Source organism: Ascaphus truei, chromosome 7 (assembly GCF_040206685.1).
Source record: "Ascaphus truei isolate aAscTru1 chromosome 7, aAscTru1.hap1, whole genome shotgun sequence".
In the NCBI taxonomy this organism is placed as follows: Eukaryota; Metazoa; Chordata; class Amphibia; order Anura; family Ascaphidae; genus Ascaphus; species Ascaphus truei.
This window is the reverse complement of record NC_134489.1, coordinates 33,998,083-34,023,462: the sequence shown is the minus strand read 5'-3', so window position 1 is coordinate 34,023,462 and position 25,380 is coordinate 33,998,083. Positions and strand designations below refer to the sequence as shown.

The 25,380-nt window shown below is 47.1% G+C and overlaps 1 protein-coding gene across 3 annotated transcripts; it reads left to right on the top strand.

The window, feature by feature from the left end:
* Positions 1 to 69: 69 nt before the first annotated feature.
* On the top strand, positions 70 to 24,858 carry PRPF3 (pre-mRNA processing factor 3). Of its 3 annotated transcripts, none has more exons than XM_075607605.1 (16): positions 70 to 213; positions 8,344 to 8,529; positions 9,227 to 9,357; positions 10,691 to 10,837; positions 11,491 to 11,589; positions 12,678 to 12,892; positions 13,581 to 13,887; positions 14,201 to 14,367; positions 16,867 to 16,949; positions 17,253 to 17,396; positions 19,332 to 19,431; positions 20,152 to 20,265; positions 21,307 to 21,425; positions 22,193 to 22,276; positions 23,194 to 23,252; positions 23,525 to 24,858. In XM_075607605.1, the coding sequence occupies exons 2-16, from the start codon at positions 8,385 to 8,387 to the stop codon at positions 23,669 to 23,671; spliced, it is 2,061 nt and encodes a 686-aa protein (XP_075463720.1). In that variant the 5' UTR covers positions 70 to 213; positions 8,344 to 8,384; the 3' UTR covers positions 23,672 to 24,858. The 3 variants fall into 3 exon arrangements, with proteins under 3 accessions (XP_075463720.1, XP_075463718.1, XP_075463719.1); XM_075607603.1 differs by having other exon boundaries at positions 12,675 to 12,892; XM_075607604.1 differs by lacking the exon at positions 70 to 213 and adding an exon at positions 4,714 to 4,735 and having other exon boundaries at positions 12,675 to 12,892.
* The last annotated feature ends 522 nt before the right edge of the window (positions 24,859 to 25,380 follow it).

Genomic DNA, 25,380 nt, shown 5'->3' with positions numbered 1-25,380 from the left:
CTCACTCTGGCACACATCAGGCCTCAAGCCCATGCACGTTATTTCTACCCAGCATGCTCTGGGTTGTAGGGACCCCTGTCACGTGACGCGGGTCAGTGTGGGCGCCAGGCTGCACGCTCGGTGCACTTCCGGTTCCGCTCCGACGTTGGGTCTCCGTTTCCCAGTGACAACCGGTTGCAGGAACCACAGGGGAGGAACGGGCGGAGTCCGCCGGTGAGTGCGGTGGAGGCCACGGTGACCCGTGCATAACAGGCGGCTTAGGCCGCAAAATCCCCGGACTGGAGTATATGAGACTGCGGGAAGTGAGGTCCGGGAACAGAGACTGAACCCTGACTATCCCAGAGAGAGAAAGAGAGCAAGCCTTGACTATCCCAGAGAGAGAGAGCGAGCCTTGATTATCCCAGAGAGAGAGAGAGAGACTGAGCCCGGACTATCCCAGAGAGAGAGAGACTGAGCCCGGACTATCCCAGAGAGAGAGAGAGACTGAGCCCGGACTATCCCAGAGAGAGAGACTGAGCCCTGAATATCCCAGTGAGAGAGACTGAGCCCTGACTATCCCAGTGAGAGAGACTGAGCCCTGACTATCCCAGAGAGAGACTGGGCCCGGACTATCCCAGAGAGAGAGAGAGAGAGAGACTGAGCCCTGACTATCCCAGAGAGAGAGCGAGCCCTGACTATCCCAGAGAGAGAGAGAGAGAGCCTTGACTATCCCAGAGAGAGAGAGAGAGACTGAGCCCTGAGAGAGAGAGAGCCTTGACTATCCCAGAGAGAGAGAGACTGAGCCCTGACTATCCCAGAGAGAGAGAGAGACTGAGCCCTGACTATCCCAGAGCGAGAGAGACTGAGCCCTGACTATCCCAGAGAGAGAGAGAGAGAGAGAGACTGAGCCCTGACTATCCCAGAGAGAGAGAGAGACTGAGCCCTGACTATCCCAGAGAGAGAGAGACTGAGCCCTGACTATCCCAGAGAGAGAGAGACTGAGCCCTGACTATCCCAGAGAGAGAGAGACTGAGCCCTGACTATCCCAGAGAGAGAGAGACTGAGCCCTGACTATCCCAGAGAGAGAGAGACTGAGCCCTGACTATCCCAGAGAGAGAGAGAGAGAGAGAGAGAGAGAGACTGAGCCCTGACTATCCCAGAGAGAGAGAGACTGAGCCCTGACTATCCCAGAGAGAGAGACTAGCCCTGACTATCCCAGAGCGAGAGAGACTGAGCCCTGACTATCCCAGAGCGAGAGAGACTGAGCCCTGACTATCCCAGAGCGAGAGAGAGACTGAGCCCTGACTATCCCAGAGAGAGAGAGAGAGACTGAGCCCTGACTATCCCAGAGAGAGAGAGACTGAGCCCTGACTATCCCAGAGAGAGAGAGACTGAGCCCTGACTATCCCAGAGAGAGAGAGACTGAGCCCTGACTATCCCAGAGAGAGAGAGACTGAGCCCTGACTATCCCAGAGAGAGAGAGACTGAGCCCTGACTATCCCAGAGAGAGAGACTGAGCCCTGACTATCCCAGAGCGAGAGAGACTGAGCCCTGACTATCCCAGAGCGAGAGAGAGACTGAGCCCTGACTATCCCAGAGAGAGAGAGAGAGACTGAGCCCTGACTATCCCAGAGAGAGAGAGACTGAGCCCTGACTATCCCAGAGAGAGAGACTGAGCCCTGACTATCCCAGAGAGAGAGAGACTGAGCCCTGACTATCCCAGAGAGAGAGACTGAGCCCTGACTATCCCAGAGAGAGAGACTGAGCCCTGACTTTCCCAGAGAGAGAGACTGAGCCCTGACTATCCCAGAGAGACTGAGCCCTGACTATCCCAGAGAGAGAGACTGAGCCCTGACTATCCCAGAGAGAGAGACTGAGCCCTGACTATCCCAGAGAGAGAGACTGAGCCCTGACTATCCCAGAGAGAGAGACTGAGCCCTGACTATCCCAGAGAGAGAGACTGAGCCCTGACTATCCCAGAGAGAGAGACTGAGCCCTGACTATCCCAGAGAGAGAGAAACTGAGCCCTGACTATCCCAGAGAGAGAGAAACTGAGCCCTGACTATCCCAGAGAGAAACTGAGCCCTGACTATCCCAGAGAGAGACTGAGCCCTGACTATCCCAGAGAGAGACTGAGCCCTGACTATCCCAGAGAGAGACTGAGCCCTGACTATCCCAGAGAGAGACTGAGCCCTGACTATCCCAGAGCCAAAGAGACTGAGCCCTGACTATCCCAGAGCGAGAGAGGGACTGAGCCCTGACTATCCCAGAGAGAGAGAGAGAGACTGAGCCCTGACTATCCCAGAGAGAGAGAGAGAGAGAGAGACTGAGCCCTGACTATCCCAGAGAGAGAGAGAGACTGAGCCCTGACTATCCCAGAGCGAGAGAGAGACTGAGCCCTGACTATCCCAGAGCGAGAGAGAGACTGAGCCCTGACTATCCCAGAGCGAGAGAGAGACTGAGCCCTGACTATCCCAGAGCGAGAGAGAGACTGAGCCCTGACTATCCCAGAGCGAGAGAGAGACTGAGCCCTGACTATCCCAGAGCGAGAGAGAGACTGAGCCCTGACTATCCCAGAGCGAGAGAGAGACTGAGCCCTGACTATCCCAGAGCGAGAGAGAGACTGAGCCCTGACTATCCCAGAGCGAGAGAGAGACTGAGCCCTGACTATCCCAGAGAGAGAGACTGAGCCCTGACTGTCACAGTGAGAGAGAGAGAGACTGAGCCCTGACTATCCCAGAGAGAGACTGAGCCCTGACTATCCCAGAGAGAGACTGAGCCCTGACTATCCCAGAGAGAGAGAGACTGAGCCCTGACTATGCCAGAGAGAGAGAGACTGAGCCCTGACTATCCAGAGAGAGAGAGAGAGACTGAGCCCTGACTATCCGAGAGAGAGAGAGACTGAGCCCTGACTATCCAGAGAGAGAGAGAGAGAGAGACTGAGCCCTGACTATCCTAGAGAGAGAGAGAGAGACTGAGCCCTGACTATCCCAGAGAGAGAGAGAGAGAGAGACCGCAGAGACACTGATCCCTGACCATCCCAGAGAGAGACTGAGCCCTGAATCTCCTAGAGAGAGAGACAGCAGAGACACTGAGCTCTGACCATCCCAGAGAGAGACAGCAGAGACACTGAGCCTTTGCTAGCCCAGAGAGAGAGACAGACAGCAGAGACTGAGCCCTAGCTAGCCCAGAGAGAGCGACAGCAGAGACACTGAGCTTTGGCTAGCCCAGAGAGAGACAGCAGAGACACTGAGCTTTGGCTAGCCCAGAGAGAGACAGCAGAGACACTGAGCCTTGATCATCCCAGAGAGAGACAGCAGAGACACTGAGCCTTTGCTAGCCCAGAGAGAGAGACAGACAGCAGAGACTGAGCCCTAGCTAGCCCAGAGAGAGCGACAGCAGAGACACTGAGCTTTGGCTAGCCCAGAGAGAGACAGCAGAGACACTGAGCTTTGGCTAGCCCAGAGAGAGATGGCAGAGACACTGAGCCCTGGCTAGCCCACAGAGAGAGAGACAGCAGAGACGGAGCCCTGGCTAGCCCAGAGAGAGCGACAGCAGAGACACTGAGCTTTAGCTAGCCCAGAGAGAGAGAGAGAGCAGAGACACTGAGCTTTGGCTAGCCCAGAGAGAGAGAGACACTGAGTGTGAGAGAGAGACAGCAGAGACACTGAGCCCTGACTAGCCCATGAGAGACAGCAGACATTGAATTCTGAATATCGCAGAGACACTGAGCCCTGGCTAGCCCAGAGTAAATATTATTTATTGCTTTAAACAAGGTATTCTAATTTTTTTTTTAAACATATATTTTTATTGTAAAATTGGGGTACAGAAGGGAAAAAGGGTAGGGGAAATTGTTACACATTACAGTACATCGGCATTCATTTATTCACATAGCTCACTTTACTGAACATACATACATATTTGAAGTGTTGTATAGAAATCGAATACGTCAGTCTCTCATGGGATGGAGAGGGGGGGGGAATTATCACAGTAATCACTGAATTATGTCTCAGCGTCTCGTCCTATTCCTATCTCCTAAATCTCCTCGCGGTTTAGATCCTTCTGAAGCATCTGATCAATTTTTACAGCATTGCTAGCTCTGGGTCTAGGCCCATACCACCCTCTTGTGACAACCATGGTTCCCACACCTGAGCAAATTTATGGGATTTCTCTCTTAAATACGCCGTGATACGCTCCATTTTCAGGGTATGCCATATCCTGCGTTTGACGGATATTAATCCCGGGCAAGTCTGTTTATTCCAACACGCAGCTATGAAACATCTAGCGGCCAGCAAGATATGTAGCATGAATTTATATCTGTGCCTGGGGACGTTGGGAGGAGTCTGCCCAATAGGGCTAGCCATGGGTCAGGGACCATCTGTGTGTCTCCTAGGGAGTTGAGGTCAAATATTTGCCGCCGCAGGGGGGTCAAAACTGGACAGGACCACCAAACATGTAAGAGGATCCTCTCTGCCCACAGCCTCGGAAGCATAAGGGGGATATACTGTTATTGATAGCATGTAGTCTTGTTGGTGTAAGGTACCAGCGACACAGCATCTTATACGCATTTTCTTTTATGGTTGTGCATATAGAACTAGAAGCTGCCGCCTCACATATATCAGACCATACCTCGACCTTCAGGACTTCCCCCATCTCCTCTTCCCATCGCTGCATATAGGCAGTCTTTACAGAGAAATCCACATCTTGCAGAAGCTTATAAATGGTTGAGATTAAACCTCTATCCAAATATCTTGAGGTATATAGCCCTTCAAAATATGTTTCAACAGCCGGAGATGTGCGCGTGTGCTTTGTTGTGAATCGGCCTTCTCTTGAAGCTCCGGGAAATCCTTAATTTTTTTTATCCGATATCATGTGTTTGATCCTAGTTTTGCCACCTCTTTTTCCAGGCTGTAAACCTGCCTTCCTCCATCCCCTGCGTGAATTGGGGATTATTGAAAAGTAGGATCATACTAGAGTTTTTGCTCATAGATCTGTACTTAAATTTAAGCCTATCCCAAAGTGACAGTGAGTGCTTAATCATTGGGTTTGCTATTCCTTCTGGCGGTCTGTCTGAGCTGTCCAGCCATAGCAGTGTGTCTTGATCTGCAGGGACACAGATATGGTTCTCTATAAACCTATGCTCTCGTACCCCCTTCTGAGTTCCAGAGGAGTATCTGGCTCAGCTGCGAGGCCTTAAAATATTTTTGGAGATTGGGCACCGCTAACCCCCCTAGCTTTGAGGGCCTTTGTTGTATTGTATTTAGGATTCTGGACCTCTTCTCTGACCATATGAACCTAGCAATATTGCGCTGTAAACTGGAAATATCTTTCTCCAGGACTCGAACTGGAGGGGTCCGAAAGAGGTACATTATCCTGTGAAGGAGAGTCATTTTGACTGCTGTGATCCTGCCTATCCAGGAGATGCAATATCTATCCCATTCTTCTAAATCGCTCTTGAGCTTACGAATTTGTTGAGGGTAGTTATACTTTTTTTTGTAAGATTTACCCCTAGGTATGGTATATAGTTTGTGCACCATGCAAAATCGAAATTAATACTCAGAAGCTTAATCAGGTCATGGGACAGATTGATACTTCGAGGTGCTGATGATAGGAATATCCGAGTGTAGTGCTTGTGGAAAAATTTGGGGCATGAGGTCCTGCTGAAATATGTCACCTTGAAGGAATAGCACATCAGCGTCCTCTTTTTTTTGTAGTTGGTGAAGGCAAGTTTACGTTTATTCGGGCTGTTGAAGCCCTTTACGTTGTGGGAGATTAGTTTTAACGCCGCCATAGTGTGTGTTTTAGAGACATGAATACATTTTTACCTGAAAGTGTTATTGGTATTGGAGATAGCCGAAACCTGGTACCTTGCCCTAGTGTTAGAGTGGAGAGGATCCCTGGAGCCCAAGCAAACATCAGAGCCGACGCCGAGATATACCTCATAGTGGATAGGGTGAGGAACACATGGGGAAAAAACAGAACATATAACATGAAATATAACAAACATTAGGCACCCCAAAATCCAGGGGGGCCTGGGTCTGCTGGCACCATATCTGTGGTCCAGCAGCAGTAAGATATATTTACAGTGTGCTATATAAATTGGAACAAACTTGGGGGTGGGGGGGCGCAACACATTAACGTGATGCTCACGCTACCCACGGGCCCACCCAATGTACAATTTTCTTATTAACTTATATTTCTATGGTGCAGATCTATGTAGTTTATTTTAGTATGCTGTATGCTTGCTGCGTTTCCACAATCATCTGCACCAACCAGTGTCGTATCTACCCTAAACATTACCCAACATTCTCGGTAAAGACTATTAAGCATTAAACCTGCAAAATAGTGTAACTGTAAACCCGCTTAACCTGGCCGTAGTCCATGCATCGACATGTCGCGCATCTCGAGCAATGTTATATCTGTCGATTCATCTAGCGGGATGGTCATATTCATCTCAGCAACCACAAAGTTCTGCTGCTTTTGGACGAGCGTCTGATCTTGGCGTTTTTATTTCTTGGGCCTACTGTTGTCCAGGGGACTTGCTTCGTTCCCTCTTCCGCAGATTCGTCGGAGGGTCGCTGACATTTTGTAGTCTGTATATCCAGTTTTTTCATCAACTTGTGTGCCTCTGACACTTCTTTTATGGCATGTTGTTGACCATTTTTGAGCACAATAAGACGGAAAGGAAACCCCCATTTGTACTTCACCCTGTGTTCACGCATGGTTTCCGTGACTGCTTTGAGGTTTCTGCGTCTCCGTAGTGTTGCTGACGATAGATCTGCAAAGATTTGGATCTTGCTTCCCTCCATTTCTATTGCTTCTCTGCTTCAGGCTGCCGTCATGATGGCTTCTTTGACATCAAAATAATGTAGTTTGAGGATTATATCTCGTGGGACATCAGGATTGAGCTGTCTTGGACGTATGGCTGTGTGCACCCTATAAAGGAGCAGCCGCGGCTGAGGGGTGTCAGGGCACAATACGAGGAAGAGTTTGGTCACATAATCTGCGAGATCTGTGATTGTTTCTGGTATTCCTCGCAAACGTAGGTTATTTCTGCGCGACCTGATGTCTTGATCTTCTTGTTGCTCTGTTAATTCCTCCACCTTCTCCTTAACCCAGAGCAGTTCCTGGGCGAGATCCTCTTGTGTGGCTGCAGCCTCCACCACGTGCGTTTCTATATCATTGGTACGCTCTTCTAGTCTTGCAATAGCTCCTTTCAGTTCTTTCACCACTTTTTGGACCTCAGCTTGTCAAGTTCCTATATAATTGCTGTATGTCTTTTTTGTGCAGATCCTTGGGTCTAGGTCTTCTTCCTGATCTGAGTCTGGTTGTGCAAGGACGGGGTCCTCGCCCAGTTGTGCTCGTGCGATTGCACGTTTGCTTTTAAATATGTCTGGAATGTCTGGTTTCTTCGTTTTGGTGGGAGGCACGATTGTGGCTGCTGGTTATTCGTCTAATGTAGCTTTGGATGTTAGGTTTGCTCTAGGAGCTCCTCATTGCAGTGTGACACTCGTGTGGGTCCCCTGGGAGCGAAGCTGCCTTAGGCCATGCCTGCACAGCCCTGCATCACACCCGCGCCCCCTATCCGCGTGCTCTCAGCAGGTGGCGGACTCCATGAATTCAGTAGTCCATAGATTATATTTTGCAGCTAGTTGATTTTTTGAGTGACCGCGGTGATCGTGTGCCCGATTGCCAAGCACCCTTGTTGTCAGCACAGCATTCAGACCCCCGTGGGGCCAGTTCCATTTTTAATTTCTCTTGATCTGAGTAACATATAAACTTTGATTTTAATACCTTTTGTGCTTCAGCGTTTGAGTGCTGCTGTAGTTCATGCCCCTAAGACCTCCTTATGTCAGGGGCAGCAGGCAGGGGCAATAGAGTATACGGAGGGTGTTCTGTTTTTTTTAAATGACTCTGCTCCTGTTTTTAGTTTTTTTTTTCAATGGCTAGGGGTTTCCCTGTACAGGATTAAGCAATGGGGCTTTCCCTATCCTTTCTGGGTTCTTCCCCTACTCCCCCATCCACTTAAGCCCATGTTCGAGCCACTGCAGGACTCCTGTAGCTTTGATCTCTCTCCCGTGGCTTCCTATATGCCCCAAGTAGTCCCTGTGGCCATCTTACAATTATGGGGGTAAGGCACAGGGGACTGGTAGATGCACGAGCCGGGTGGCCCCGCAGCCCTCTTTTTTTCCGTCCTCCGCTGGTCATTCCCGCATGAAATGGACTGCTCAACTCCCCAACCCAACGGAGGACCGTTCTTGCGGTCTGGGGGCAGGGGTAAACTCACCCGACTCAGCGCGCTCCGGCAAGGCTCCGCTCCAAAATGACAAGGTATTCTTAATATATTTCTTTCTTCATTTTCAGGTGTCTAGAATTGCCAGCGCAGTTAATCTTGTCGAGTAACCATGGCCCTCTCCAGGCGGGAGCTGGATGATTTGAAACCGTGGGTGGAAAAGACTGTGAAGGGAGTCTTGGGGTTCTCTGAGCCGACTGTGGTCACAGCTGCACTCAACTGCGTCGGGAAGGGAATGGACAAGAAGAAAACTGCTGGTAAGTTATCTGTGTGGGTGAAGCTGCTTGTTTGAAAATAAAGGAAAGATGTTTTTTTTACTGTTGTCGACTGTTCTAGTAGTGCAGGGGTGGCCAACTCCAGTCCTCAAAGGCCACCAACAGGTCAGGTTTTCAGGATATCCCTGCTTCAGCACATGTGGCTCAGTCTTTGACTGAGCTGCTGATTGATCCACTTGTGCTGAAACTGGGTCTAATTGAGCCACCTGTGCTGAAGCAGGGATATCCTGAAAACCTGTCCTGTTGGTGGCCCTAGAGGACTGGAGTTGGCCACCGCTGTCTTATGGTTTAGTACCACTTGGTAAATATGGCCCATAGTGTGGAATTGTTTAGTGTGGGTTCTCTTGGTTGGGTAGCAGCTATTTTTCAGTGTTTGGCCAAAACATGCAAATTAAATCAGCTGTTGTATCAAACAATCTGGCGTACTATGGCCTTCATATTTGTCTGAACCCTTATGGCAGCAATTTGCTACTCTCTGATTTTAAACCCTCGCTGAGGAAACACCAGGACTCCTGAAATGGGAGATTTGGTATCACTTGCATATAGCGTATTGCTACCTTATCCAGAAAGTCCCCTGGAGAGGATTGAAAACAACCTTTACCCGATTGAATTTTTTTTTTGGGGGGGGGGGGGGGGGGTTAAATCTTTTTCATTTATTTATTACATTATTTGTTTGAAGACCACCTGAAGCCATTTCTGGATGACTCCACATTGCGGTTTGTTGACAAGCTTTTCGATGCTGTAAAAGAAGGTCGCAGCTCCAGACACTCCAGGTCTAGCAGTGACAGAAGCAAAAAGCGTGAGCTAAAGGTATGGTTTCCTGCCCTTAACAAGACCTAGTGAGTCTCAAACAATATAAAGTTATTAACTAAGCAGATCTGTACATTTAGCTTGTTATGTAAAATAAAATGTGTCCCTTTAATATGTGCATCAATACAATCCACACAATGATAAGTAATTAGCTAAGTTGCCGATCGATCCGTTCTCCTGTGATCGATCAGCGAAGATTCGGCTCGGGGGGTTCACTAAATGGCTGTCAGTGCAGCACAAGAGGTCCAAAGATGCAAAGTTCTGTGGGGAAGATCATGTGACCAGGCAGTCACTAGATACAATTGGTGCAGTGCTAGAGAGAGGGCAGGGCTCAAAAAGGGGTGAGCCAGAAGAGGAAGGGGATGTGACTTTGTAAATGGTTACTATAGAAACAAAAAATGCTTGTTACATTATAATACATTAAAAATGTAATTTGGAGTGGTTATAATTTAAAAAAAAAAGTATTTTCTCATAGTACAGAACTGATTTTATTTAAAAAACCACACGCAGGATATTGCTTGGTCTGCAGCTTTAACAGCAGAAACACATGGTGACAAATAGCGCGTCCCCCCTAGCCTGATAGACGGTGAAATATTTATGACTTCTCTAATGTCTCTTGGTGTTGACTTTGTCAGCTCTGAAAGCCACAGGTAAATTGTTACCTCTGGTCTGTCTTAATGAATATCTGTTTGGCTAATTATGGAACCATCCTTTCTTTGCAAACAAAAGTAGCTTTGTAACCAGTGTCCGTGAATAAGTTCTACATACTTATTCACACGATATAAATAAGACCGTTACTGTAAAGCAGCAATCCCCACAAAGACTAAGTTATAACCTGACCATGCTGTGCTGATATATTAAAAAAAAAAAAATCCCCTTGTTTTTCACCTACTGTATTTTCTTATTTTCCTGGCCTCCGCTGTTACCTTGACAACCTCCGTTGCCTTAATGAAGTGTGAATGGCAGCGGCCATTTAAATCTCCCAGGAAGGCAACATGTTCAGCAACTGATATCTCCAGAACTGAACTACAGGATGTGAAATGCGTGGCATTGCTAAAAACAGCAATACAAGTACTTTGCAATGGTAAAAAGAAAGGGAGGGTTATTTTTTTTAAAAATATTGAATAGAGGAGATTGCTGCTTTTAAGGGTCATTGAATATTTGTAAGGAAGCCGGTTACACTAATGGCTTATTTTTTTGTTGCCTTGATTTGTTGAACTGTCCCTTTTAACAACATGACACACACACGGTGATCTTACTTAAGGCAACTGAACCTTTTCGCAGTCCTTGCACCCAGCGGCGTGCTGTATGTAATGTTTCTCTCTCCATCAAGGATGTGTTTGGAGACGATTCTGAAGTCTCCAAGGATCATACCAATGCGAAGAAGAGACGTATCCCGCGGTTCGAGGAGGTGGAGGAGGAGCCGGAAGTGATCCCTGGCCCTCCCACTGAGAGCCCAGGCATGCTGACCAAGATGCAGGTCAGTCTGCTCGTACCCACTCCTTCCCATGGTTACTTATTTGATATATCCCTGTATACCTTTCCTTTCTAAAAAGATATCCAACTTTTATTTTTTTTTTAAAGATAGCTGTTGTCTTTGGCATCAGTCTCCATGGGTAATGAATCCCACATTGTAACTTCCCTTACTGTAAAGAACCCTTTCCTTTGTTGCTGGTGAAATCTCCTATCCTCCAACCTAAGGGGATGCCCCCGAGTCCTTTGTACTGCCCGTGGGATGAACGCTCCTTGTATTGTCCCCGAAAATATTTGTGTATAGTTATCATATCCCCTCTTACGCCTCTTTTTTAATGTAAACAACTCTAATGTAGCAGCTTCTCCTCGTAAGTCAGATTTCCCATCCCCTTATTCATTTGGTTGCTCTGTAATCACGGAAACATATGTTGGCAAATAGCAACCCCTTTGCCCACCTGGGCTACCTATTTCACGAAGGTTCTCTAAACCCTGGGATGCCATTGGATTCGTGGCTTTCCACTCAGTGATATTGTGCTTATCCCATGCAAGTTTGCATGGCTCCATTTTATTAGTCTGCGCCAAATTCTCTCTGGGAGGCTTTTCCTTGCATCCACTACCTCTCAAGTAAATGCGATGTTCACTTGTTTTTTTTTTTTGCAGATTAAGCAAATGATGGAGGCGGCGACACGGCAGATCGAAGAGCGGAAAAAGCAGCTGAGTTTCGTTGGCCCTGCTCCAGTGGTTAGAGAGTCATCGGGGGTATAAACAATGTTAATTGTTTCTTATATAGCGCTGTACATAGGATTTTGCAGGCACCATGGGTTCTCTGCCCTGAAGAGCTTACAATCTAATTTTGGTGCCAGAGGCACAGGGAGATAGTGACTTGCCTACGGTCATGTGGTCAGCTGACTGTAGGATTCTAGGTAGTGTAATCATTACTAAACAACTCCTTAAGCCTATACAGTATAAGCCTGTGTATACAGGCGGTCCTCAGTGTGCGACAGTCCGCTTCTCGTCGTACGGCTTACCTGACGCCACATAATGCAGTCAGCTGGCCACATTATCCAACGTCTGAACCGCTTATCCGATGCTCACCACTGCTTAACATGGACCCGCAATCCGACGGTCCGTTATCCGATGGCGGTTTGCGGGACGCGTTCTCAGAGATACGTGAGGACCGGCTGTATAAGCAAAAATAAAAACACAGGCTTGCAATGTTATCCGTATATCGCTGTATATTAGCAGGTGCTGAATGTATCATTGTACATGTGATTGTATATGGAAATCTGTGCCTGTTTTTGTATATACCCATGTGCCCATTTGTACTGTGTGTGTATCAATGTGTTGGTGATTGTGCCAGTGCGGTTAAAGGGCATCAGGTGTCGGCTTATGGGGTTAGTAAGTTATTGGGTAATGCGAGGCACCCATAGGTCCCCATGCTGGAGGCATAAGGGGTTGAAATAACACAGTAAGCCAAGTGTTCTCAACTGCAGTCCTCAAGCCCCCCCCCCCTCCCACCTCCCCCCAAAACAGGTTGGGTTTTAAGGATATCCCAGCTTCAGCAGAGGTAGCTCAATCAGTGGCTCAGCCACCTGTGCTGAAGCAGGGACTGATTGAACCACCTGTGCTGGAATATCTGGAAATTCTGATCCTTTTTGGAGGGTCTTGAGGACTGGAATTGAGAACCCCTGCAGTAAGCTGTAAATACTATTTGCATCCCTATTCATCCCATTGTATCCCTGAGATTTATTTCTGTGATCAGCAAAAGCCAGGAGGCAATGTGTTTCCTTGGGGTCCTTTTTTGTTTTTCCTGAAACTCGCTATCGTCGTGTTTTCCTATGCAGCAGAAAGTTTCCTCCGCGCAGTCCGAGCGCTCCTCCATAGGGAACACCATCCAGCCCTCCCAAGCCGCCACTTTCATGAACGACGCCATTGAGAAGGCCAGGAAAGCTGCCGAGCTGCAGGCCCGAATCCAGGCTCAGCTGGCCCTGAAACCAGGACTCATAGGCACCACCAACATGGTCGGCCTGGCCAACCTCCATGCCATGGGCATAGCCCCTCCGTGAGTACCACCGGCCTTCCCACTGACGCACTGCTTCCTAACGCCACTCCCTCCAACCTAGGCAGAACCCAACACGAGACCGGGGAGTCTCCCTGCCTGAGAAAAGGGATTTAAAAAAACAAAACAATTGCCCTCTAATATAGGGATTTCCCTGCATGGGATTAATCTTTAGGGTTTAATGTTCTCCCTGCAGAAGACAAGGCCGCTCATATTCAGCTCTCACATTTTAATCTTGTCTGTAACTTAATTGTCTGTTTTAAATGGTTCCCACGTCACTGTCTCCGTTATGCATCTCGGGCACCATGGAGCTGAAATTAACATGGTTTAAGCTCCGGAGACCCCCCTGCTTCCTTAACATGTAATGAAAAGGCGGTAGGGGCAGAGGGAACTGCTCCTTTAATATGTATCATGTATTTCCTTTGTGTCTTATGCGGTTTCAGTGTCAGAATAATTGTGCTTGTGCAGCTGACGGTAGATTGACCTTGGCTTTGTAGGTTCATATGTAACAAAACAATATACAGCAGCAGACTGCCACTAGGACTCTTGCAGGCCCTTTGAATGTCCCCATTGATTAAAAGTTAAAGAGCCCTGAGTGTATATATAGTATTGTATACATAGTAGTTGGGGAATGACAAGCAAAGGTGTCATCTGATGTCACAGTCCAACTTGTTCTTTGTTCGCATGCCAGTAAAGTGGAGCTGAAGGACCAGACGAAACCAACGCCTCTCATCTTGGATGACATGGGCCGCACTGTCGACGCCACAGGGAAGGAAATCGAGCTAACCCACCGCATGCCAACCCTGAAAGCCAACATCAGGGCGGTGAAAAGGGAGCAGTTCAAGCAGCAGCTAAAAGAGAAGCCGTCAGAGGACCTGGAATCGAACACTTTCTTCGACCCTCGTGTGACCATCAACCCCTCGCAGCGCCAGAAACGGAGCTTCAAGTTCCACGACAAGGGAAAGTTCGAGAAGATCGCCCAGCGGCTGCGGACGAAGGTAATGAGATTTTGCTCCTGGCTCATTCAGCAGTGTGATGTCTGTCTTGTCTCGGTTCTATGGTAGTTATTTTTAAATTGCTTCACTACAGCCAGCCAGGCTGTTCCTTTGCACTGCTCGTTTCCGCAGGTATTTTGAGTGCAACTTTGTGCTAATGAAGAGTCTGAGTCGGATATTAATCCGTATACAAGCTCAGAAATTGTGTAAATGTACAATCTGTAAAAAGCACTTGACACATCTGGAAAACCACGGTTGCAAAAAAGTTTGGACATAAGAATATACCTTTAAAGCAGAGCATGTCTTTGTTGAACAGGCACAACTGGAGAAGCTGCAGGCGGAGATCTCACAAGCAGCCAAGAAAACTGGTATCCAAACGTCGACCAGGCTAGCTCTGATCGCCCCCAAAAAAGAGTTAAAGGAAGGGGAGATACCAGAGATTGAGTGGTGGGACTCGTACATCATCCCCAATGGCACTGAACTGTGAGTTTTCCGGCCAATCTGTTCACACCTGGGAGGGAATCAGAGTGCAGCAGCAATATTAAAACTGTCTCTGCAGGTCTTCTAGTTTTCTGTAGCTGGAAGAGGTACGGCTCTGCGTTGCTGTTCTGCACTGTGCTGCAGTTCCTCTATTTTCCTATGGCATGGTGAGATCAGGGCCAGTGCCTAACGTAATATAACAAGACAAGAAACCTCGGTGCTACATCCAATGTGACAAATTCTAATAGTTACATACTTACCTGTTTTTCTTTTCACGAAGTGAGGGTCATTTAGTCCAATTCTTTGGCCAACGCATTTTAAGCTTGCAAACCACGCCAAGGTATCTCCTCTTGAACGTAATAACATTATTGCACCTGCAGAAGCTCTCTAATGGAGGGGGAACTGTCCTGATAGACTGGTCATTCAGAGGTGCCCAACAAGAACTGCCATTTAAAAGGTGGGGATTGGTGAGCTCGAAACCAGGGGGGGGGGGGGGGGAAGGGTCACAAACCTCCAAATTGTTTCCCAATGGAAATTAAAGACAGTTCGACCTCCATTAGATTAGGTTATGAGAGCATTTGCAGTTAGTGTTAAGTGAAGGCGTTAACTCACTCCCTCGGCAACATAAGAGGCCACACCCTGGCTGTCAGGCCTGCTATGGTGTTTTAAATAAACGCCTGGTTGAGCAAGGTTTAAAAGGTAGGAAGTCGTTGCCTGTCGGTTGTTCCTGCATGAGAGTAGGGGGTCACAGAGGACTGCCTGTGACCCTGCTGGGATTCACACCCAGCACCAACCAATCTCCAGCTTGCACGGACCCAGGCTTCTTGTTCCCAGAGGGATTTACCTGTGAAAAGCGGATACTCCAGTCAAAGCCCTGCATCACAGACAAGCCTGCAACAACCAAGGAGTGCCAAGAGACAACTGGGACCCTTTCCAGATACTGAGATCAGGACTTCTATATTTTTCCAGACTTGTGATGTTTAAAACTGGAAATAGCCTAGCTAACCAGTTGGTTAGCTAGGGCCTTTGCTGTGTAGTAAGCCTCCCTAAGGTGGAGTAGGTTTTGCTTTTATGCTTTGTGTTTTGCCTTAAAGGGACAGTGTCCAATATTTGGTGGTGACTGGAGAAATAAACCACCAAAGAGTTTGTTACAGCCTAAAAATGCACTCTGTGGACTCCTAACTGACCTCACCTACAGGGCCTTTCCGTCACAATTACACATCTGTTTTTGTTTTCATGAGTGAAGTATTTAACTACATAAAGCCGCGCTTATAGTCCTGGCGACGCTGTCACACCGCGGTCGCTGAAAAAAATCGAATTGACTTCCAGCGATCAATGCATGTGTTTTGACACGAAGTCACGTCGCCGGGACTATAAGAGCGACCTAATTTGTCATACTGGATGTGGCACTGAGGCGCCTTGTCTTGTTATATTACATGAGGTCACAATTCCTGTATTTCACGTAGAATGCTTCACATAGGACTGCCACCTTTTTTTTCTTTTCATGCCAATTGCTTCATGATGCACTGCAGGAGTGGAGTAATCACCATACAAATCCTTTCTTTAATGGTCACCATGCTGTTTTTCAATGGAATTTGTAATGAGCCAGCCAAGACCTGGAGTACTATATTGTAACTTTGCACAGCATACCTCGGCTCAGATTTAGTCACCGTTTGTGATCAAATTGCCTCACATGGATGATTTTGGGCTGTGAACCATTTAAGGGGCTAATGAGGATGCAAGACACTGCAAGAGTTGCGTTACCCTCTAATAATTAACCTTGTATGTTGTGTCACTGACACCTAGAAGGATAATTGGTTGTCGTGCCTCTTAGTTTACCTAATAGATAATGGATGAATAATTGAATACATGGTATAAAGATAATTTCAATAAATGTACATTTCCAATGGCTTATTGAGGAGTCGGAAATCAATTCTTATACAATAGCAAATGTTTTGCTAGAGCAGCGGTGTGCAAAGTGGGGGGGCGCAGCGTTGCAGGGGCCCCGCACTCTTCCCCCAAGGCATTTAATAAATTAAATGCCGGGGGATCGCGTGAGCCCCCTGCAACTCTAAACTTCCCTTCACACTGCCGGCGTCAGGACTCGTGTCCATGGCAACGTGGCGGCAAATGATGTTGCGGCTCAAGTGACCCCGCCGCGTGAGGTAAGGGGGGGTGGCGCACACCACCGGAGCAGAACAGGCAGAGGGGGCGCAGCAAAAAAAGTTTGCGCGCCCTTGTGCTGTAGAATAGTACGTGTTTATGCTGCTCTTTACATGTCACAATAAATCCCAAAGAGCTTCCAGTCTCAATTTTTTGTTTACTAAGGTGTGGGAGCATAAAATGATTTGCTCAAATCATACTCGGGGTGTTGAAATTGGACCCACTTTCCAAGGGCCAGTATGCGTAGGGCAAACATACCCTTCCACCCCTAAACATTGGGATCTCATCCACTGCTTCTCGTGCTCTCCATACCCACGGACACCTCCATCTTTGTTTCAGATCAGTGGAGTCCTTATCAAAACGAAAGGAGTTCCATGGGATTACAAACCTTGTGGAGCACCCAGCACAGCTCAGCCCTCCAGGTACAGTCATTATAGCAACTCCGCAGTGTATATCTCTTTGTTTCCCATAAATTACTCATTACTGATGCGTGGTAGCAATAATCCAGATATGCATTTCATGCCGTACAGAGTTGTAGCCGCCATTATGAATAGGATTCTTGCCTTTGTAAGGTTTTCTTCTGCCTGCTTTCTCAGGACGACACAGAATATCGCGCAGGTACTGTATTAGAAATGAGAGCCACGTGGGGCAGTGTGACCTGTTTGAGCAGCTTTCTATACAGGACTAACAATTGCTCTTCCGTTTTTTTTTCTTTGTCCCATCAGTCGACACAGATTCCCCGGTGACGCTCGGGATTTACCTAACCCAGAAAGAGCAGAAGAAGCTGCGGCGTCAGACTAGGAGGGAGGCACAGAAAGAACTGCAGGAGAAAGTGCGTCTGGGACTCATGCCACCTCCAGAGCCCAAAGGCAAGTGTTCGGCTACGGCCCCAGTCACTGCGTGCACGCGCTTGTCGGAGCACCTGGCGGTGCGTACACCAGTTTCAGTCGCGATCTGTGGTCTAGGAGTCGCGATGGGATGCGCGTCATGGCAAGTCAGAGAAGAGCCTGGGGGAGCAAAGACAAGATTTAGGCTATGGCCCCCGGGGAGGCGTGGTAGAGGCGTGGCCATGACGTCACGCAGCTGGTTCGCCCTCATTGGCTGAACCGCCGCTGTGACGTGGCCAACGCTCGGCCACCGAGTCAAAACACAATCTTATCTTTTGGGAAAGCTGGTCGCACATCGCGCTCTCTGCAGGCGCGCGCAGGTAGTAACTGGGGCCGGCCCCATAGAGAGCCGTATTTTGTTTGCACGGCACACGCCCATAGCGTGCGCAGCCACGAGCGCTGGGGCTGCGGCCATGGTGATTGCGATGGCGTGCAGGAGAGCGCGCGCGACTCGATCACATAGAGGTGCCTCTGTGAGGCTGTCTATAGAGCACGCCAATGCGCGCGGGAGCAGAGGCGCCGGTGCTCGCGATGCAGGAGGGAACAGAAAATTCTGTTTTCAAGCACGGCAGCCGGGTCACGTGAGCGATTCGCCCAATGATCTCTCCTGCTGCAGGCGGCGGGGAGAAGCTGAGTGAACGCTTGCGCCCTCTCCAGCGTTCACCACGGCCGCAGCCTTAGCCGGGACTTGCTGTGCTTTGTCGTCAATTTTTTTTTGTCTGCATAATCTTGAAGTGTAACGTTAAAGCACTTCTCTTCTCTTCAGCATGTGATCCCTGGCTCCCAGAATTCATTGCATGTGCACAAAGGTTTCAGAAGGATAGGAGTTAGAGGCAATCATAGCGTGTGGTGTTTTAAAAAAAATAATAATTTACACCGGTTTGAAGCCGCGGGTCTCCGGAAGTCAACCCCATTAATTTCAGCTCCGTGGACCCCCTGCTTTCGGAGATATTTGCCTCCATGGGGAGAGGGGGGGGGGGTTGCGGGTTGTTGCTCCGGCTGAGCTAGCAAGGCTTTAAAGTTTTTTTAAGCTACTGCGTCACCCAGGCCTAAAGGAAGCCGACCCTAGTGACGTCGCGGCTTTCTATTGGCCCGCAGAGTGCGGGAGCTTTGAAACTCCGTTATTACGTGAACCCTGGTAGCGGAGCAGGTCACTGGAGTTGAAATGAATGGGGTTCAGCTCCGGAGACTCGCTGCTTCTATTGCGTCAAAAATAAATAACAAAAAAAACGGCTTGGATTGCTGCTTTTAAACCCGTATCGTGAATAATAAACAAGTAAGCATTTATTGTACAGTGTTGAGGACTTGACATAGTATAGATGTAGTGCGTAATAAGAGTGCTCTAGCACAGGGCAAGAATAATGATAAAGTCCAGTTTTATAGAAGAAAGGGCGAATCCATAAACATATATTGACATGAGTATATCTATGAATTGCTTCACTGACCGATAATCCCTGAAAACAGGTGATATGCAAGGAAATCACACACCATCTATTTCATTGGGAATGCCAAGTACTCACAATCACCCACTTCTTGGACTGGAGAACTACTCCCTCATTGATAGAGTACACACGTACGAAACGCGTAGGAGGTTTCTGTACCCTATGCTTTTGAACTTCCAATAAATTACTTTTTTTTGCATTATATGGACCCTTCTCCTTGTTCTTTGGCTGTGCACTACTCCCTCCTTTTTCATCTGGACTTGACATAGTAAACTTATACAGGCCCTTTTGACCAGAAGAATTTACATTTATTTGAATGGGTTTTTCTTTCTTTCCTATTCATTCCAGCGCCTTAACAGTACGATATTAAGGATCAAAAGATTCTACAACCCACGCTTTTTGTCTACAGTAAACCATACAATAAGTGCCTGGTTCAGTGGGGTCTAATGATAGTGTATATATATTTCTCTTCCAGTGCGAATATCAAACTTAATGCGAGTTCTGGGGACAGAAGCAATTCAGGATCCCACAAGGGTAGAGGCTCATGTCCGAGCACAGATGGCAAAACGGCAGAAGTAAGTTGGATGTTCAGACGCACTCCACCCCACAGCTTTTATTAGGCCCTCGGCTATAGTGGAAGCGGACGCGCACGCTCGCCTGCAGCAGGAGAGACTTCCTGTCCTGCAGGCAGAGGTAACAGGGAGGCGTTTTAGGGGGGCGCGGACGTGACGTGACCCGGCCGTCGCGTGGGAAATTCAAACTTTCTTGGCGCGTTAAGCGCTGTTCTCCCCGTCGTGCTTGCGCTCACGCACTATAGACAAACACATTGTCGTCCTAGTGTTTCGTTTTCGGTGCAAGCTATGTAGCTGGCGCCGTCTCCTGCACTATGGACGCAGCCTTAGTCTTGGTTCGCTACAGCAGTGGTGCTCAACTCCAGTCCTCAAGACCCCCCTCAATGGGTCAGGTTTGAAGGATATCCCTGCTTCAGCGCAGGTGACGCAATCCACCTCTGCTTCAGTCTTTACCGAGCTACTGATTAAGCCACCTGGGATAGCCTTAAAATCTGACCTGTTAGGGGGGGGAAGGGAATCTTGAGGACTGGGGTTGAGCACCCTTGCACTACAGGGGTTTGGGCAGCTACTGGGCTGATTTTGCGGTTCAGAGAGGATGTAGTATTGCTGCTGTTAATTTCTATTATTGGCATAGTAGTTCTCTCACCTTTGAGCCTTGCGCAATAAGTACGAGAATCCTGTGGATTGTTCAGTTTGTAAGGATCCTCTTGTGACCCTTCCCAGAGCTCACGAAGAGGCGAACGCTGCCCGGAAGCTAACGACCGAACAGAGGAAAGAGAAGAAAGTAAAAAAACTAAAGGAAGATATTTCACAAGGAGTCCACGTAACTGTATATAGGTAAGTAGGCTTTTCTCGAAGATCTGATGGTAGCTTTTTCTTTTAGAAATCCTACTTGGGATTCGGGTCACCTTTCCGACAAAGGATCCGCTGTCTGCGTTTCTCCCCACTACATATTCAACACTGGTAACCATTTGTTACACAGGTCCCAACTGTTCATCCTCGGACATCTGAGCATGTGCTAATGGTGCCAATATGATTATTCGGTTAAAGTAGGGGTGGATGACTCCAGTCCTCAATGGCCACCAACAGATCAGGTTTTCAGGATATCCCTGCTTCAGCACAGGTGGCTCAGTCAAAGACTGAGCCACTGATTGAGCCAGCTGTGCTGACGCAGGAAATTGAGTCAACATGTGCTGAATCAGAGAGATACTGAAAACCTGATCTGTTGGTGGCCCTCATGGACTGGAGTTGGCGACCCCTGGGTTAAAGCTTCAAGATTGACACCTTTTTGAAAGGAAGTGAAGTATATTTTTTAAATTGTTTTATTGAAAGTTTTCCTAGAAACATCTTCACCTGATATCTAGATTAGGTTTTGCTGATCTTGATCTATTCCCTTCCTTTGAAGTTAACTTGACAGGCAGGAGAGGTTTGTAAAACACATTTAGCAAATAAAAAGATCACGTTGTGAGCACAGTCACATGTCTCAGACAGGTCTGCAACCCTGCTTTCCCCCGTTATCTCCTACTATACAATGCTTCCACTGCAGCTAGGGATTCTGGGTAATGACATGCAAAAGATCAGTGTCACCTTTTTGATTCAAGTCTATTCGAATTCCTTATAATTGAAGTGCAGTAAACATGTTTGAGCATCACCTTCTCATGCCATAAAAACAATGGATAGTTTGATTCCTAAGCAATCCCAATGTCATTTGTTACATTTGGTAACCCAACAATTCAGTAGGCTGCAACCATACTTTCCACTGTCCCCCGAGTCGTGTGTCGGTTATCCCTCCATTTCCAGATGTTTGTTTGATTAAATTGCATGAGGTTGGGCTCTGAGGTGTCCCAAAATGCTAAGCACACAATGGTTGTCTTTCAGTATCAGAAATCTAAGCAACCTAGCCAAAAAGTTCAAGATCGAAGCCAACGCTGGCCAGCTTTACCTCACCGGGGTGGTGGTCCTACACAAAGATGTCAACGTGGTGGTGGTAGAAGGAGGTATGTGCCAGGTTTTATATTCATAGGACTTGAGTCTAGTTCAGGAATTGCCAACTCTAGGCCTCAAGCGTCACCAATAGGTCAGGTTTTCAGGGTGTCCCTGCTTCAGCACAGGTGGCTCAGTCTTCGACTGAGCCTCTGATTGAGCCACCTGTTCTTAAGCTGGGATATCCTGGAACCCTGACCTGTTGGGTGGCCCTTGAGGCCTGGAATTGACCAGCCCTGGTCTAAATTGATCAACAAATAATGTATATTATAAAAAAAAAAAAAAATGTAGTGCCAAGGTCGGAATACCAGCAAGAAACCATGTTTCAATCATGTATGAGGAGATAAGCTCATCTCAGAGGAGGTGTGGAAGGGAATTCTTAAGAAGCAGCAGCTTGGGAAGAAGCTGTGTGCAACTGGGAGAAACTGCGGTGGACATTTGCAGGGAAGAAAGAACAGAGAAAATCTCTTTAGGGAGGTCTCTGCAGCTAGATGTATAGGGTAACCCAGTTTCCCGTGTGTGTGTGTACTGTAAATAGTTGCGGATAATTCTTTTTCCAATAAATTAATTCGATAAACTCTGTTTCTGTCTGGCGAATTGATCCCTGGTGTGAGAGTCCTGGTCTCCTGTGATAGGCTAAGTAAGAAACCATACTTGAAAACGGGAGGTAACTCAATGTATTACTTCCTGGTAAAACATTTGATTAAAAAAAATGGGTGCATGCTGCTGTTATAGCATACAAATATCAAGCCGAGATTTTCTTTCATTTTATTAACTTCAGGGCCGAAAGCACAGAAGAAATTTAAACGCCTGATGCTTAATCGAATAAAATGGGATGAGCAAACAACCAACCACAAGGGAGGCGGTGAGTATTGAGCTGTCAAGAGTGTTTGCGTTCAGTGTGACTCATTTTAGTAACATGGAAGAAAAAAAAGCGCGGAACACAGCTTGCTATTTCAAACGGATATTAACATGATTACTGGTGCCGGAAGCTGAGGCAGGGAAAACGCCTTCCACTTCTCCGCCACCACGGAGTTCTAAATGTAACCAATGTATGACTCCGCTTCGCAATACACCCTGCACTAAAACGCACCCCTACAAATCCTCCTCACATCCGCTTTCTTCCCATGCTTCTCCTCCCTTCTGGAGCTCTCTCTCACAATCCTGGTCCCTGCGTGATTGCTACATCCTCTATGCCACCCCTCTTTAACGAAGCATATGGGCAGCTCCGCTGGCTGATACTATACAACTCATGCACTCACCTTGACCCCTTGCAGTCACACTTACCCACCCTGCTACTGTCTCTGTACATTCTCCCCACTTACCACTTAGATTGTAAGCTCTTCGGGTCAGGATCTCCTTTTCCTATCATTTTATGACTGAAGCGCTTATTCCCATTATGTGCTCTGTTATGTCACGTGTATTACTGCTGTGAAGCGCTATATAAATAAAGATATACATACAAGACATAAGGTGGCCCCATAGCCTTTTCCCGGCTTCTTGTAAGACCTTCGAACTTCTTTGATTTCGGCTTCTACTTTGAATTTCCTAGCCCAGAATGCTTAATTGTCTATCTCTCAAGCCCGTAACTACATTGATCAAGCAAGAACGTATTTATGATGCAGGCCATTAAGTGTTGCACAATTTGTATGGCGCTATATAAAGATATACGTACAATACAAAGCACCTTAGCCTTGCATCTGCTCTTGCAGTATAATTAATTTCTGCATCTCCTCATGATAATAAGAAATGATTGTAGCATTAAACATTTGTGTGTTGCAGATGATGAATCGGACGAGGAATCTGTAAAAAAGGCCAACAAGTGCTCATTAGTGTGGGAGGTGAGTTGTCTAGTTCTTGGTGGGATTTTGGAGGGGTCCGTATCTCACAGGTGCTAAAGATTGGCAATACAGTTTTTGCATAAAATAAGACCCGTGTTTTCTTCTGCTTTTACTGTTCTAAACTGCTTTCAAGCTAGCAAAAGGTAACTTGTACTTCAAACTTGTTAAACACCATTATCTGTTCATGCAATATACATTTTCTCTGTTATCATCGCACTTTTGTCCGTGGGGAAAAACGCCAGTCAACAAATGCCTCGCTTCCTGGTTTTCAGGGCACGGCCAAGGAGCGCAGCTTCGGAGACATAAAGTTCAAACAGTGCCCCACTGAGAACATGGCACGGGAACATTTTAAGAAGCACGGAGCTGAGCATTACTGGGATCTGGCTTTGAGCCAGTCCGTGCTGGAATCCACAGACTGAGGGAACAGCTGGACTACAGCGAGGAGATTACCCACACTGTGCATCTTACAACCAGGAGAATAACACAAACATTAAAGAAAAACCTTCAAACCCTTCAGCGTTATGAGCAGCTTGCAGCCCGAAATACACTGAAGCCCATTTCTTGTTATGTCCCTGATAATGCAAAACGCGTCATCTTAAAGATTCCTGCCTACTCCGACTTTGTGCTAAACTATAGTCACCCTGAGTAACTTTTTTTTCTTTAAAGAATAAGACTTGCTTTTTTTAAAATCGAAGCTTTGCAAAATCACAGCAGTGCTTTTGAAAATGCTGTATTTTGTAAAGGTAAGCCTCATTTTGGGTGGGCAACTCCAGTCCTTAAGGGCCACCAACAGGTTGGGTTTTCAGGATATCCCTGCTTCAGCACAGGTGGCTTAACCTTCGACTGAGCCACCTGTGCTGAAGCAGGGATATCCTGAAAACAAGACCTTTGTGTGATGGCTGTTGAGGACTGGAGTTACCCACCCCTGTAAGATGAACAGGGTTTCTGTAGTTAGGCAGTGCAAATAAATCAAAGCAAAGTTCTGAGGTGGGTGGAATTTTAATTGTTTGCGCCAACAACCAATCTCTTCAGTGCAGCAGTGTACGGCATGGAATAGCGTCCCTGGATTATTAACATATTGCAGAAGACTGATATACTGCGCACATGCTACTCCTACCTACAGTTTTTTTTGTCTAGTTAATAAACAAGAGAATAATTTGTAATTCCTGTTAAGTTTTCAGCATTTTTAACTCCTTTTGCTGCTGGAGGGACATTCAAGGTGGTAAGAAGCTTGGGCCCGATCAGTGTGTAATTACATTTGTCTCGCTTTATATTGTGGGAGGTTCATTTTCAAACATGTCCTGCTAACTTAAAACCCTTCGCTGCTAGGAAGATAGAGCAGAGGCGTGTGAACCGGGAGAGATGATGTTCAAAGTTTAACTTCCCAGAGAGAATGTGATTTGCAACAAAATATATATATATATTTTTTTTTTCCTGTTGTGTTTTATGCCATGTTTTCTACATTTTGAACAGAACATCTGTTGGGAGATAGTTTTGCGTTATTGAGTGCCAATGAACGTCACATAGGGCTTTGTAATGCAGAGTGTAGGAGAAGGGGATTTAGCCCATATCCTATGATCTAATAAACTTTTTTATTTTTAGAAAACGTCTCCTGGCTATACACAAGACTTCTTCAGTTATTTCAAAGACACAGGGAGAGGTGTTGCAGTGCATTCTTTAGTTGTTTGATGATGATAATTTCAGGAGTATGACTGCTATGAGACCTTTAAGATATGAAATGTCTAAGTTACATTTTCTGCAAAAATACATGGTGCAAAATGCCTCCAATAGTGTAAAATGTTTTAATGAGGACTAGAAAAGTGCAATAAGCCAAGCTTATACCCACAATATAAAAATGATTTAAAAGCTGGTCACAGCCACTGATGAGAATTTGAGGGCACTCATGCATCCACGGTATTCATTCCGGCATTCTATGGTGTCGATTCTTCAGCTGCATTGTACGGATTCTTGCTGCAGTCGGATCTCTCCCACACAACGGTGAATCCGTACAAGGCAGCGGAAAAATCTTTTCCACAATAGCTGCGTACACCCATTTAATGGATACATATGGATTAATAATTCTCATTCGTTATTTATCAAGTGTGCACAATTGCATTCAACCTGCATG